Source organism: Apteryx mantelli, chromosome 6 (genome assembly GCF_036417845.1).
Source record: "Apteryx mantelli isolate bAptMan1 chromosome 6, bAptMan1.hap1, whole genome shotgun sequence".
In the NCBI taxonomy this organism is placed as follows: domain Eukaryota; kingdom Metazoa; phylum Chordata; class Aves; order Apterygiformes; family Apterygidae; genus Apteryx; species Apteryx mantelli.
Window position 1 is genome coordinate 31,972,974 of NC_089983.1, and position 16,272 is coordinate 31,989,245.

General features: G+C 37.6%; 1 protein-coding gene across 1 annotated transcript in view; it reads left to right on the forward strand.

Moving 5' to 3' along the window:
* ITGB6 (integrin subunit beta 6) overlaps positions 1-16,272 on the forward strand; it is a 37,152-nt gene that overhangs the window by 20,598 nt on the left and 282 nt on the right. Inside the window, exons 9-14 of the mRNA XM_013960514.2 lie at positions 1,062-1,196; positions 1,414-1,831; positions 2,760-2,982; positions 5,621-5,718; positions 10,708-10,827; positions 14,191-14,357. Coding sequence (XP_013815968.2) covers positions 1,062-1,196; positions 1,414-1,831; positions 2,760-2,982; positions 5,621-5,718; positions 10,708-10,827; positions 14,191-14,357 — 1,161 coding nt within the window. The remainder of the gene's footprint in view (positions 1-1,061; positions 1,197-1,413; positions 1,832-2,759; positions 2,983-5,620; positions 5,719-10,707; positions 10,828-14,190; positions 14,358-16,272) is intronic.

Sequence of the window (16,272 nt, forward strand, 5' to 3'; positions counted from 1 at the left end):
CTACAATGAGTCATCCTGATTCCTTTACTAGAATGACTCACTGAGGTAAGGTCAACAAGCTCCTCATGCTTTGAAGTGCAGTGGGTATTTCATAAAGCAATTGAGCTTGCAAGAGCACAAAGCCAAGTCAGTGAGACTTTTGCTCCTCTGTTGCTGAGGTGCTTTTGAAAAATTTCCATTTATTGGATCCACAGTCTAGTGAAGTCATAGGGAATTTCCCTGTGGCTTGCTATAGGCTTTGGATTAAGGCTAAATTGTGTAATCAAAGTTGACATTAAAATATTTTAGGGTTAAATATAAAAAAAATGAGTATGAGAGCATTCAGGAAGTAAATTGAAGAGCTTTTTTCATTTAAGACATGAAAGCTTGATTTTACAAATTGATTTAAGAAATGAACACATTGCTGAATATGTCTTCAAACAGAATCAACAGCTCATGAAGCAACAGTTTCCATCCAGAGGAAAAAAGAACCAAGCAAGCTATACAACTGTGTGAGCTAATCGTAGAACTGAATTCTGGCTCTTGCCCTGGCCAAGTCGTGGAGGCCTCACACTGAGGCAAAACTGAACTCAGCGTCTGCTCTGCTGCAAGAGAGATTGTACGGCTTGATTCTAATAGTGGAGATAAACAAAGAACAATATTGACATATGCTGGCTAATCAAGGAACGCACAGTGGTAGCAATGCAATCAGAGATACACATCCATTCCTCAGTAAGACCAGAGCCAAAACCTGTATCAGTCAACAGAGCACTTAGTAATGAAAGATGATTTAATAAAGCATTGAAGTTATTCCCCTGCAAGGACGGGAAATAAACACTGCGATACCAGATATTAAACTGATACTACCAGTGCTTTCATCTGAAGGCTGTTTCTGTTGGCACTTTTTTCTATTGCTCGTTCTCCGTTTTTCTTGCAATAGAGAAGTATGTAAATAAAGTGCCAAACCCATGAATTTACTCCTGTATAGGTAGGGATAAGTTACAATCTGTGTTACACAGATGTGGAACATTAGCAGTGTTTGGTAATGTTATCAATCCATTCATCACTTCTTTTTCTTTAAGGAGCTGAGATCTGAAGTAGAACTGGAGGTCTTTGGAGACACCGAAGGACTCAATCTCTCTTTCACTGCAATCTGTAACAATGGGACCTTTTTTCAGCGTAAGAGGAAATGTTCTCATGTGAAAGTGGGAGAGAGAGTAAGTAAAGAACAGATTCTCAAAAGACATTAATTCCAGAGAATTTAAAATTCCAAGGTAGAAGGTTGTTCTTTATTAAATAATATTCCTCCAAAAAAGTTACAAGAAATCAGGCAATATCTAATGCATTCTTGTTCTCTCCTATGCATGTGCTTCCAGACTATCCTGCAGTCCTATATATACTGCAGTTCTGAAGAGACAACATTTTCTCTTCCAGGTCTCTTTTAATATGACTGTAAGTCTTCCTACTTGTAAAAAAAATAGAAGGCATATTGTGATAAAACCAGTGGGTCTCAGTGATGTCCTGGAAATTGAAATTCATCCACAATGCAGCTGCAACTGTCAGGCAAAGGCTGAGGTGAACAGCTCAAAGTGCAACAAAGGGAAAGGATCTTTTGAGTGTGGAGCCTGTATCTGCAACCCTGGCTACGTGGGTCCACATTGTGAATGTGATGAAAATTCCCTCAGCACTAATTCTTGCAAGGGCTTTGCAGAACAGAGTTCCTGCAGCGGGAGAGGTGACTGCTATTGTGGACAGTGTGTTTGCCACTCATCAATGTACGGAAAAATTTATGGGCCACACTGTGAATGTGATGACTTCTCTTGTGTGAGACATAGAGGACTTCAATGTGGAGGTATGTTCCCTCTGAACTATTTTTGCTGTCTATATTTTAGATCATTATTGTCTCATTATTAGCTATGATCTTACAAATATTTATTTTCGTAATATATTAAATTATAATCAATTCTGTATAAAGTGCTGCAACTTATATTTGTGAATTATCTTTAAATTAAAACCAGTAAATGATTTTTAACCCTGTTTTCACAATTTGAAATGATACATCTTTAACCACTCTGTAGCTAATAGAAGTTGGCATAGCTTTACTGGAGCATATCAGCTTTCATCACACTGGGTCAGACTTTTAATAGCTGTAATGATTGTAGCTCCAAGGAAGTTTAGGTAAGTATATTGACATACATTAGTGTTAAGCACTGTACAATTTCACTCCGATATAATTATCAAAGTATACCCATCTTAATTAATCACTTTTACGTTAACTGTGATCTTTTAAAATTTTAACCCAGTAACCTAAATGATTTCAACTGTTCTCAGTTTATCTCAATATGAGTGTGATAAGAATTTGAGAGCATGTATTTATTATTTTTTCTGGGCCACACCATTATAAATCAGAAGTGGTTCTGGTAAAACAGTGGGAATAGTATTAAACTGGCATGAACCTGCAATGACAGGGCGCTGATGAAATAGACTGGAATTATGCTGCTATTAGTGAAAGAGGATTTACCCATTAAGTTGTGCACTGTCGGGAGATAAAAATCTATCTGGAGGACTCCAGTGAAGAGAATGGAGTTGCACTGGCTTGCAGCCAGTCTAAGTGAAAATTTGATCCTCTGGCTTAAAATTGAAAACGCTGGGGGAGAAAGAAGGATGGTTTAAGAGTTAGAACAGTTGGAGTGGGGAAAACATAAGGAGAATGATTTTAAAGACAGTCATTCAGATTTATATTAAAACATTGATCTTGAGTATAATGATTGTTTCTCCAGGCAATGGTGACTGTGACTGTGGTGAATGCATGTGCCACAGTGGATGGACTGGTGAATATTGTAATTGCACAACTGACACCGGCTCCTGCATTTCTGAGGATGGAATGCTGTGCAGTGGGAGAGGCGAATGCATCTGCGGGTCATGTGCTTGCACACACCCAGGGGCTTCAGGCAGCACATGTGAAAAATGCCCTCTATGTGGTGACCCTTGCAGTTCCAAAAGGTAATGTTCTGGTTTTACATCTCTGATTTTTATATCATTCAGGTATCTACTGACTCAGTAGTGTGCTTACTGCTGCAATTTCATTGAAGTTACAAGCCAAAACATGAGAGCTTCTCTGTGTCCTTAAGAGGGGTAGTCATAACTCGGACACCAGCCATTTCTCAGCATTGCTGCTGTACAATAGACATTTAAGGAAGGTGGTTTAATCACCTTCAGATAGCACAAGTAAAACATCACACTGTTGTTCCTGATTGTACAAATAATCAGCACAGTGGCCTTAAATGATAGTATCAGGCAAATACAGATGAATATCCTTCTCTCTATAGTACAGAATAAAAATGCCCCAGCATAGCCAGCAAAAATGAGAACTCACAGGGAACAAACTGAGAAAAGTTTGGAATTTTTATTAATGTTCTCCTGTGTGTCAACTAATAAGGTCATACTCCCTGCTCAGGCTTTCCATATGCACAAGTTCATATTCCAAATTCAGTTCAGCTTGGTTGAATTAAACAGGCATAACCAAGATAAACTAGGTCATAGTCTAGGGACAAAATCAGTGGGTAGTTGTATGTCATGTATAAGTTTATGATAAATTGACTGTAAATGGTGAAGTGTCTTCTATTCACTGAGCATACAAAATATATGTAGGTTGCCTGCTGTGATGCGTGGTTATGCTACGGTTCATGATAGGAAAAGCAACTAAAAAGTATGTGCAAAATAAAACTGACCCCTCTAAATACATACATGCTTATGCTTGTATTAGTTGAGCTCTTGCGGGGCTAAAGTCAGTCCATGATGAGCAGGCATAAGTGCAAATTTAAGCTAGGAATCACAGAACACTAGTTATTAATGACACTAGTTTTGCTTGCCGAGTCCTGAGTCAGTGTAAATTGCATTAATGTTTCATGACCATGTCACGTCTATTTATTTAGAGTTGAGGCCCATTTCTCTTCCACACTAGCTCTCCACCATTGTATTTTCATGCATGTCTTTCCAACGTATACTATATGTGAGACAAGAATCTATTCTATGACATGTGATTTAGTTGTCATTTATGTTATTGCTAAATTTGACCTATAAAAGAAAGCCAATCAGTTTGTTCAAACTTCAGGCACATAAGCCTAAGTAAGCATAGTTTAAGTAAAGAGAAATTTTGCGTACAAGAGCTCTAAACACTAAGTACAATTATGCTGCTTTGCTCTGCCCAGTTTGGCAGAGAATAACAAGAAATATTAAGTTACATGATGGACATTACATTAGCCTATTTAAACACATATGTTCTACACAATGTTAGATCTTTTCTCTCTCTTGCAGTCACTTCCATTGCTGAGATGCAGGGCAGGGAAAGCCGAAAGAGACAGAACATTTGGAATACTTGGGTAGGGTAACCAAAAGAGCTAAAAGACCAGGTCAGAGGGGACTGAGATTAATGGCTAAGCAGCTGAGAAAAAGAGAGTGGTAGTATGAGAAACATGGCAAATATGACAAAAACACCAACAACACTGAATTTATCTCCATTAGATAGAGGCTATCCCATTACCCACTCACTTTTACTATTCACCACTTCCAGAGCTAGTGATAAGGTCACCTCCATCCTGTGAAGATAATCTCAGAAGCCTCAGCTTTATTCTCATGGAGATATGTAACTCAGTGCAACAGGAGATGGCCAGGTTTTCTTGGGATGTTTTGCTGAGGTTATTCTCTTTTTACTTTGTTTCTTTTTTCTTTTTCTTTTTCTTTCTCTTTTGTTTCTTTTTCCATTTTTTCTTTTCTCTTTTTACATTTTTTTCTTTTTTCTTTTCCCTCTCCTCTTCCTCTCCCTCTCCTCTCTTTTTTTCCTTCCCTTTCCCCTTACTCTTCCAGAATTTTCATATATAAATTCTGTTTGTTTTTTCCTTTTTCCCTGAATTAACTCTGGACTTACTAAAAGCCTCATTGTGTTGCTGTGAAATTTTTCACAGGCATCTAAAGGAATTGATTTAGATTCTCTGTTTTTTAAAAAATATCCTAGTCATTCCATCATTAAATAAAGTAAATAACTTGGAAATCCTCTTCCAATAAATTGCATTAGTATAATTAACATTTAAGTAAGTAATTCCTGAGACAAGTAATTGCATTCAAGAGACATCTGTTGAGACACCCGAACAGTGTTTTTAGTCAGTTGGTAGATTTAATACATTATTCAAGAGACTTTCAACAAAGGAAGACTTATAGTAAGTGCCCCAGCTTGATCTCTCTGAAGTTGATATCAAATATTGTTCATCTGATAGACATTCCTTTGACTGGTATTTAGTGTAAACTTAGTTCAGAATATTTATTTTTGAAAATGAATGTTATGCGTGAGTAACCCTATGTCTTTAGTAGACCTACATGAATAATGTTGCCTGGGGTTCTGTCTGGTAGCTAATAAGATCTGGGAGAGAAAGAGGACAAGAAAGAGCTTATCCACAATACCTTTATTCAGTTTTTTTTTTTTTTTTTGGTGGCAATACCTATCATATTTCTGAGAACTACTGTATCCATAGCACAAGACCTTTTGTTTAGCTTCTTTTTAAAATGTAGATGCATATGTACTTGCCTTTATATTGGTGCTTTGTGACAGGCAGAGATTGATGAGTTGTTGAATTATATTCCACAGGAGCTGTGTAGAATGTCATATGGCTTCTGATGACAAGTCACAGGGAGAATGCAGTGAAAAATGTAAATTGGTTGATGCAACTGTCAGCACTGCAGAGGGTTTGTACACTCAATCTTTTTTTTGTGTGTGTGTGTGTGATTAGAGATAGTTTCCCCTTTCAGTAATTTTATATTTGAAAGTAGCCTTGTTTCTCTACCATGGAATTATATTAGTGCTCATAGGTCAACTGCTGTCTGTCTACAGCTGTTCTGTGGTAGCGAGGAATGGCAAATCAGAACTGTTTTTACCCCTCCAAGTTAATTAACTCATTGGAACACACCTACTTTCTAAGCAGTTTATATAAGAAAGGACAGAATTGAATAAATACCGCTCCCTGTAAATCAGTGGCTGACGAAAGCCCCTGAGGTCAAGTCACGCTTCTACCATAAGTTTCAGTGTGGCTTCTTTTATCTTACAAAGACAAAACCTGATTCCAGTCGTCATGAAGACTGTTGATTACAGCAGGCAGTTCCCCTAGACACAGTCCTTTAATCTATGTAAAGACATCCTGCTTCTTGTCAGTTTTTATTGAGACATTTCTAGTACCCTAAAGGCTGAATGCATCATCCATTGCTCACAGTCATTTGAAGTTGTGCTCCATCAGTGAGAGTTCCCGGAACAGAAATTGACCTTGAATAAAATATTACCCTCACAGAAAAAGAAATATAACTTTAAATGAAACACTGCATCAAAGCCCCTTTTTTTTTCTTCTTTTTTTGCCTATAGAGGAAGGTGCTTACCTGTACAGTAGGCACTCAGTATTTATTTTAATGGCAACAACTCCAGTCCTATGGCAAAAAACAATGGTTAGGTGATGCAGTACATAGGTGTGTTATACTCACATCATAGACCTAACATTAGCATTAAATCAGACAAACATAATAATTAGGATGATGATGCAGAATGCTGTATGCGTGTGTCTGCTAAACTGTCAGAAACCTATCTAGAGCTACATATGTGCAAAAATTTCAGTGATATATATCTGTCTGAGAAAGGTGCAGCATTATTGGTTTGGAGGGCATTACTCCATAGTATAGAGCTCAAAAGTTGCAAATAATTCCCTCATAAGGAAAGCTCATTCTAATGTTATATTTTTATTAAACTATTATTTTAAGTTATGCCTTTATAGACATTGGTATTTGTATATAAATACAAACATTTCTCATCAGGTTTCAAAAACAGATAAGGAATATTTGATAAAAGCCTGCAAGTAGGAAGAGAAGCAGCCACACACCAAAATATTTGAGCACTTTTATTGTACCTATGTAGTTAGTGAAGTTTATAGATTGCTATGACCAGATGGCAGATATTTGTAGCTAAGAATATATAAGTCATACTATTTTCTAATACAGTGAATACTAATCAAGATCAGGAACAGTCCCTCATATGGCTCTACACACACACACACACACACACACACACGCACGCACGCACGCACGCAGGCAGCAGGAATATGAGAGCAACAATAGTATGTCCTATTCCTGCATATTTCCTTTTTTCAAGTCCTGTCTTTCTCTGCTTGTGACTGTCAGCTACTTCTTTAGATTTAAAATTTGTTTACAGCAGTTAGCAACTGCTGTGGTTGAGGCTGGATAACTGTTCCCGTTCTAATCCCTCCAGAAAAAAAGCTGTTACAAATTGTTTGTCATCCAAAATGCTTGTGTAAAAGTTCAGATGATTAGTTGTGGTATGGAGATAGCCTCATTAAGGAGTCCTGAGGAAAAAAGTATTGAAAATAAAAACCTAAATCCTGAAATCAAAACTTTGTCACCCAAAGATTTCAAAAGTAGTATGGGTAGACCATCGCATAGTATTTAAGATGGATTTTTAGTGTGACTTCATATAGTATCACAATGCTTCTTTCTGTTTTATATTTCAGTTTCTTTAACATTTCAAGACTTTTTGAAAATTGAAATATCTCTAGGTTGTATAATTAAGTAAAATATTAGTGCTTTAAATATCGATTTACTTTCTTTTGCATACCTCATTACAACATAATGACTGAAACTGGGGAGCAGTTTAAAAAAATGTACACTTTACATTTTTCTGTTTCTTTGGAATGCCCATTTTATACGCCTGACAGCGCTTTTGCCTACTCAGTTTCAGTTCTGCAGGGGCCGTGGTTTCTCTTCCCGCTTACCCGCAGCAGGGTCAGTCGCGCGACCGCAGGGCAGGAAGCCTGCACCAGCGCTCTCCGCCTGGAGATCAAGCAGGGCGTGTGATGACACAGCAGCTCGCGAGGTGCTGATGTTTTCAAATTTACTGAGCTATGGATTATCTCAACGGCAAATAGCTCTTTTGAATATTTACTTTATTTCCACCTATTCTGAATATTTGAATTTTTATTCTAAAGAGGGGCTAACCACCTCTTTGCCAGATGTGTCTAAGGCGAATCTTTGCTGCTCTAGTTGCTATCCAGGAGGAACCATAATACCTAAAACCCTGGATCCTGTCGTGACCCCAGTCACAGGACACCAAACCTTACAAACCCAACAGGCACAGCTACACTTTCTTTGGAGAACCTGAGCATTTCCTACCCCTCCATTTGCTTCTCTCCCCTGTGACTCTGCTATAATAACCCCACGCAAATTCCCCATCCAACAGGAAAGTGGGTGACAGAGCCTAAAGAAGCCTCTAACTCAGCGCTCTGTTGTTCTCTCTCAAAGTGAGGTGAAATTGTTCCCCGAAAGCCTTTTGCTGAGCAAAAGACAAACAAGAAAGTTCATAATGACATTTATGTTCACAGTGAACATTTTTGTTGCATCCTTTATCTAAGTGTCTGTTACGACACAGTTTAGTCTTTTGCATTTTCAGGCTCCAGCTTGCTACTGTCACCCAATTTTTATTCCAGTGTGACTCCACTGATTTCAACTTCCATTGAAATTAATGGAATTAGGCTGTTATCAGGAGTGGGAAAATTATGATGTTTCATTAAAGAACACAGAAAATTACACAGGTGTAAATTACACAGGTGTAGCTACAGAGGTGAGGTTTTGTGCATATGAATTAAATAAAATAGCCTAAGCAATACCATCTCTTAGTGAACCCTCACCCTAAAAGCAACATCTGAAAAATAAAAATGCTAAGTGTAAGTTGAGTTCTGAATAAGTTGAACTGGCATCACTGCCTTCATTTCTAAGGCCTTGCACAAAATCAAATTTCTGCACCCCTTGGTCTCAAATTACGACTAAATTAAAAATTTTATTTTTAACTAATATATTTGCATTTTCTACTTTCTGGGGTTTTACGATACTTGGAACATGCTTGCAAGTTTTGCCCTGCATTCTGGAGGGCTAGAAACTACTTTTTTCTTTTTTTCTTAAGCTGAAATTCTTTGGATCTTCTTGCTTAAAAGAGTTGGGAAACACCAAATATTGCAAAATTTGTGATAATATTATTGGAATTGTGAACTGCCAATGAGTGTCACCAATTCAGTACACTCAGTCTGGAGTTTTCAGTCCTTCCAACAACAACAAGTCTTGTTAAATCAGCAAGTCTCCTCTGCGCATTATCTTGATAGATAACATATCACTCTATAGCATCAAGGACAGACAACAGGTTAAATGTAAGACTATCACAAATCAAGAGGATGTTTCTGTTAAAATCAAACCAGATGTGATCCTCGGTTTATAAAAAGCAGACAAAATGACAGTGGGGTATTCAACTACTTATATTTTCATACTCTCTGTACAGTTTACCAGTGTTTGCTATTTGGGAAGACCAAACCTTATGACAGTATGCAATATGTAAAAAAAGCAAAGTGACCACATAATTCTTCATGAACAATAGCTTTCTTTAAAATCCTATTATTCAGGTCGGATTCCTACTCTGTGTTTCATTTGTCTTCTTGATATTAAAGTTTGAGAACTTAAGATTTTTAGCACAGTTGCTTATGCAGTTTCAATAAGTGTTTTGACTAGAGAAGAAAAGATGAGCAGAGTTGAAATGACAGTCAATTGTCGTTAAAGAAATGTTTCAGAAACTTACTGTTTTTTCTTACCACTACAAATTACAAAAACCCAGGAAGCTTTTTGAAAAGTGTATTGAAAAGCATAGCTAGCTTACCAGTGCTCTTTAAATCATGGTTTATATGGAAACATAACAAGCATTAAGCCACAGAGGTATTTATGCCCGCAGTTACGAAGCAGGATATTTTTGCTCTGTAAAAATATGATATAATGGCTAGGCTCAGAATTGTGGCATTTCTGGCATAGGACTTGTAGTCTCAAATTTTGATCATCTTGTTTGGTTTTCATTGTCTGTCACCGCTAGGTTCACCCTTTTCCCCTCTTGCCTTTTGAATGAACTTTTCCCAGTAGAAAAGGTTTCCCAGTTAGGAATCATCTGAAAAAAAATGGATTAAATTTTCCTGCAGATCTACATTAAATGGGGGGACAAGTAGAACTGGACAGACTGTCATCTCAGATTACTTTTTATCTGCTTTCCATTGAATCACATTACAAAGATCCCAGAATTGCAGTTTTCTGTTATTAATTTATATTTACTATTGTGACAATACCTGACACACTAATCTTTGAGAGAACTATTGTGGAAGAAATAAATGGCAGCCCTTTAACACTATCAATTTCTGTCTGATATGTGTATATCTACTTTTGAAACACAATCTAGACATGCTAGGAGTAGCTCTAAACCAAAGAGAACATACTGTTTACTTTGTCCTATAATTGGAGACTATTACATTTCCTAGACAGCTGGTGGTTCAGTGACTTGGAAGAACTTCCAATTCATTGAAATTCACACTATACCAGATTAATAAGGTGCATTTGATGGTCAGTGCAGATTGACAACACCTATATCAGTTCTTCTGAAATATAAGTGAAAAATCTGAAAGAAAGCAAAACAAAGAAACTTAGAGCAGAAGAAAAGCTGTTAAATTTAGTAGAAATTCTGAGGTTATTTCTGCTTTTGTCTTTCACTCTTTACTGTATACGGACAAGGCTGTGACAGACGTTATGCCATTAATCTCTCTTGTTGTTACATGTTAAATTTCACTTGATCTGCTGGATGACTCTTTTCCCCCCTTGTAGATTACTCAGAGGATAAATCCATTCCCTGCTCTTTGCAGGGTGAAAATGAATGTATTACCACATTTCTACTGGCTATGGATGAACAGGGAAGGACAATCATTCATAGCATAAAACAGAAAGGTAAGCAGTGAATATTACTTTTTCTATAAGGAGCCTGATTTAAAAATACAGATGGGGCAGACTGTCAGTTCCAGCAGCACTAGCAAGCTGAGCTGTTTTAAACAGCACTGCACCTCCTTGTGTTTGTAGTGCTTCTCTGCCCAGCCAAAAGAGCACCTCCTAAAGTATTTATTTAATGCTGCAATCAAATAAATACCTGGCCTTTCATGAAAGATGGGCAGAATGATCCAATGGATTAATCAGGCACTGCTGTGCTCTGATCTCAGCTCTGGCTCTGTCTGTGGCCTTAGACAAACTACTTTGTCTCTGTTTGAGTTTTCTATCTATAAACCCCTTGCCACTCAAGGGGCTGCAAGTCAGTTAATTTTTCTAAAGCCCTGCACAGTGCTAAGATGATCATACTGAACGTCCTTCATATTGTATGCGAAAACTGTATTCAACTTGGAAATATCATGTGTTTCCCAGACTGACAAATGTCCAAAATACTATCTTGCTGGATATACCTAATGAAATGAATATGCTACAGAATGCTAAAATATCTTTATAATTATATTTAATGTTGTAGTACTGTTAAGTTTTGAATGAGTTTCACATCACTAGCCTAGATATCTAAGAGACCTTTTTATTGTCCTATGTCCTTTCATTTAATATTATTTCTTTATTTACTGTTATCTTGATGATGATTTTTCATTTAAGATCCTAATCATGTGGGACAGGAGAGAACACAGACACCACTTTTCAGCTGCCAAACAGTTCAGTTTCTAGGCAATAAAATGCATTTTTTTTGGACACACCCAGTGCCTCAGGGCTAAATGTTAATTACATTTTAGGGAAAACCATGCAGATTTGTAACTTTATTTTGTTGGTATAAGTGTCAGGCACAAGATTTGAAGATATTCTCCCATTTATTTTGTTAACCCTTGTGTAGCATTTTTCTAGTGTACATATTGAGAGTCAAAGCAATTTCATTGCAAGAAACAGCAGCTTCTTTTATAAGAATAGTAGTCTGGTTGTATATAGGTTACGTTTATAGCAAAGATTTTTGTAACGAAGGGTAGTACTAAAGAAATACATTCCTTTTTAAACTGCACCCCTAAGACTCCAGAATTTAAGAAGAGTAAAGCGTTGAAGGATGTTCTCTTTATCAAATATATACTACATATTTTAGGAAGATCTGAAAACAAGAAGTAAAAGAGATATCTTAAGGGAGGTACAGTGTGTTAAACCTTCTGTAGCAGCCCTCCCACAATTCTACCAACCCAGCCTCATTGCCATGTGTTACTCTGCTCCTGGGCCTTGAGCAGGGGAGGAAGCGTGCTGTGGCTGTTGTGATGCACGCGAGTGTGAACTAGGACGAGACCACCAGAAATGCTCTACAGGTTGGTTCCACTGATGAAACTGAAGTCAAGATGGCACCAACAGCCAGAGCATTAACTCACTGTTCAACCAGACCTCTCCAAATTAGTTAAATAGATGCCACCAACCAAAAAAGTAATGCAAAATATAATCCCTGTAAGCCAAATGAAACTGGAATGAATTTTCAGTGTCCTTAAACCATGGTTCAGCAGAAAAGTTTGTAAAACTGACTTTCATGAGCAACACCTCTTAATATTACAGTAATCCCTTAACTGAGATTTGCTGAAAAACATGAGCTTTCTGGTCTTTACATGATTACTTTTATGCTGAATCCTTGGGAAAGAAATTATATTCTGGAATAACACCGATTTTTTAGTAATTTAATTTGTACTTTTAAATCCCATCATCAGCCTTGGATTGCTAGTAATTACAGGAGAAAAAAGGATAACAAAAATTAGAGCAGCCGTTAAGAAATATATTGCAGCTCTAGCACATTTGTAACTTACCTGTGGAAAAGAAAATGAAACACATTTAAAATGCAAAATCTAGAATTCGTGTCTCTGGTTGCAATGTGTCTGACCAAAATTGCAACTGATGTCCCATCTGGACATTTGTAATCTGCATGTAAATTCATAGAGGGAAATTTATGCATCCAGGTGCCAGACTGAGCAGCAGTTACAGTAGACCTTCATTAGCACTGCCTGGTGCAGTGCATTTTCCTGATACGTGATAAACCCGTGGCCACATGTCTGTGCAATGGCACTCCCTTGCACTTAGTTAAATTCTGTCTTTACCTCTTGTCAGCTGTGTTATCTGGAAGTCCTGCTTAGGTGCCTTTGTTTCAAAGTTGTGCTCTTTGTTTAAAACAGCATTTTCTTTATAATACTTCCACTGGCCTGTTCTCTAACATAACTCACTCAATTCAGTCATTAAGAGCAGCAGTACATCACCCCTTCAGCTGAGCCTAGTGACATATGTTCAGCAATCGGATCTGAGCGTTCATTTCTGCCAGGATTGTGCTCATATTTTCATAGGAATATTTCCAAACCTATACAAAAGAAAGGAGATCCGTTGCAGTGTTATTCCTAGAGCTTACCTCTGCATCACTGAAGCGGATGTCAGTCCTTCCATCCATGTTATTTTAAGTGAATCAGGTTTTTTTGTGTTTTGACTAAGCAAAACTTACAGTTTTATTTTTGACTGTTTCAAATATTGTATAATAAAATACATTGCAAAACTTGAAATGCAGAAGTCTTTCAAACTGAAAAATTAAACCTTTCATTCTAGAAGAATTTCAGGAAGACATCTTTCTTCCCCATTATTTCTCTGAAATTTAATTTCTACAGTCCTTCACTTAATGAAGCATTTCAAATGCAATTGAACCACATGCTCCAGAATTTGGTAGTCCAAGAGTTTCCTGTTTAACTGTTTCAAGAGTCAACTGATTTTGATGGAGTTCAGGTCCAATGTTTTCAACAAATCCAATGAAACTTTTTTCTCATTGTTTTCATGAATGAAATGTAGTTTCCCCCTTTTTCTAAATGTCATCAGTGCCTTTACTCTGATACAGATCTACCTAGGATCTTTTCCTTTGCGACACACTGAATATCAATAAATTGAAGAAGTAAAACTTCAGTGGTAACATTATAAAATTCATGATCTTGTCAACCCAACCCTATTTCTTAGAATTATGACACAAATCTGAAAATAATTTTCTAACTTTTCTTCTCAGAACGTGGCTCTGTATCAGGCAGCTGCTAATCAACATTGTAAAAGCACAATGGAAGATGTTATTTAATTAAATTTCTAACTTTTAAATGCAGTATTTCTCAGCCAGTTTCACAAACCCATTAACAAATTAGCAGGAGAAAGATAATATGGACTTGCAGGAAAATGCCTGTACAGCTCCCAGCAAATGAGAACCACAGTAGGCATCTTGGCTGTTTTTTAATTAGCTACAACTTACTGATGGAATACCCACAATCATAATTGTTTCTGTTTCCACAGATTGCCCACAACTTCCAAATATCCCAATGATAATGGTGGGTGTCGCCCTTGCTATCCTTCTGATTGGCATCGTTTTACTTTGTATATGGAAGTTACTAGTGTCAGTACAGGACCGAAAAGAGGTGGCCAAGTTCGAAGCAGAAAGATCAAAAGCCAAATGGCAAACGGTATGTTACATGCATTAACTTTATAAGCCTATCTTTAATTTGGCTGAATCTGAAAAATTCTATTTGTATCTTTGTTTTGTTCTTTTAAAATGTCAGATTTTACTGGTAGATTTTCACTGCATTTAGTATTCTATAAATTAAAATAATGAGTTTTTAGAGATAACTGAAAAATAGCTGGAGTTCCATATCCTGGTTTAATTTCTTCCACATGTACAATGCTGTAGATAACAGTCTTTTATTGCTTTATTTTAGTCTTTTTTTAATCAGTACCTGGCCTCTGATTAATTCTACCAAAGTTGGCCACTGTCTCTAGAGTTATCAGAGGTATTCCCCTCCTCCCCCAAACAGAGGCTCTTCTAGGAAGGAGAGATTATCAGTTGCCTCTGGTATGCTGAGAGCCCACTTTTATATAAGAGCAATGTAAGCTGTCCAAAATGTAGGTAAAAGGACAGAGAAATCTAGGGCTTAGCTTCTATCTATAGCTTGCACGTGTCTAATGCAAGCTTATACCATATGCTCCTTTTTCCTCTTTTCCTCTTTCCCTTCTGCCCGTGGCTTTTTTTATTCTTCTGCAATAGTTTTTAAGCTTCTGAGGCTCTTTGAAAAAAATGAATGTTAAGTTAGCATTCTGATGAGTGTTGGGAGGATATGTGATATGTTGCAGTTTACTCAGCTACATTCTTGTCCAGAACCTCACGATTGCAACATTTCTGCAAGAGCAGATACTGCTTGCCTTTCAGTTTTTGAGACAGGAAAAATTGGTTATTTACAGGCAAGGTCACTTCAGAATGTTTTCCTAATCCTTTGGGAGAGCTATATACGGTAAAAGGGAAAATAAGGATATACTAGATAGAAATATTTTAATTTTTTCTTCTGTTCCAAAAGGAAATGATGCAAAGGGAATGAGAGGCCAGCATTAAAAGCTGAGGTGGGACTTAACCCTCCCCCCAATTCATGGTAGTCTATGTGGCTCAAGTAAGAGAACCGTGACAATTTACACTTCACAGCTGAGAAAATATTTTCATTTTTAGAATTGTGCAACCATGACATTTGATACATAAATCATATCAGACATATGCTGGAATACATCTTTGATACAGTATTGTTTGATTATGGGCATTACTTTAATCTGGAAGGCAGATGTGAAAATAAGCATGTTTCTGGTTTGAGACTGAATTGTGCTACCTCGTGTAGCCTGGTCTGATTTTTGATGGCTTGGAATATAAATTACTGAAGTCCATTCTGAAGTGATCAGAGGTTTGGAATTACTTCTGCACAAAGAATAGACCAGAAGTGCTCACTGTGGAAAAGAAGTAACTGAAGGGGGGGGGGGATATTGGTCTATAAAATTGATTGGCGTGGGGAAATAGAATACAGGACATTTGTTCACTGCCTTTTCAAGGCAGACAAGAACTATGAGATAGCAGGCTCCAAACAAGCCAAAAGACGCTTTTACACAACACTTGGTTAAAGTGTACAGTCCCTTTCCAAAGCTTATTGTAGATGCTAAAAGAGTGCATGGGTTCAAAACGCGTTCAGACAAATCCGCAAAAGAAAGGCATCATCTCTGATCTAGGCAGTCTGTGAACCACAAACTGCCGGAGACTGGAGAATGCTCTGGGCAGACCTGTGACACGTTTGCCCTGCGCTGTTGCCTGCTGCTGGAGACAAGTCACCAGGCCAGGCACGCCTCTGGCCTCACCCGGCTTCTCACAAAGTTCCCGCAAAGCACAGCCCAAACCATCTTTCTCAGGATGCCCGTTAGGAAGCAGAAGGGTACTTGTTAGTCCTTGTGTGACTTGCACGATAAGGTGGGTCAGGAACTGTTGGCACCGGGAACCAACGTTATTGCATCGCTGAAGAGGTGCATTAATGTCAGTGCTTTGCAGCTCCATACGCCTGCAGCTGAAGGAAT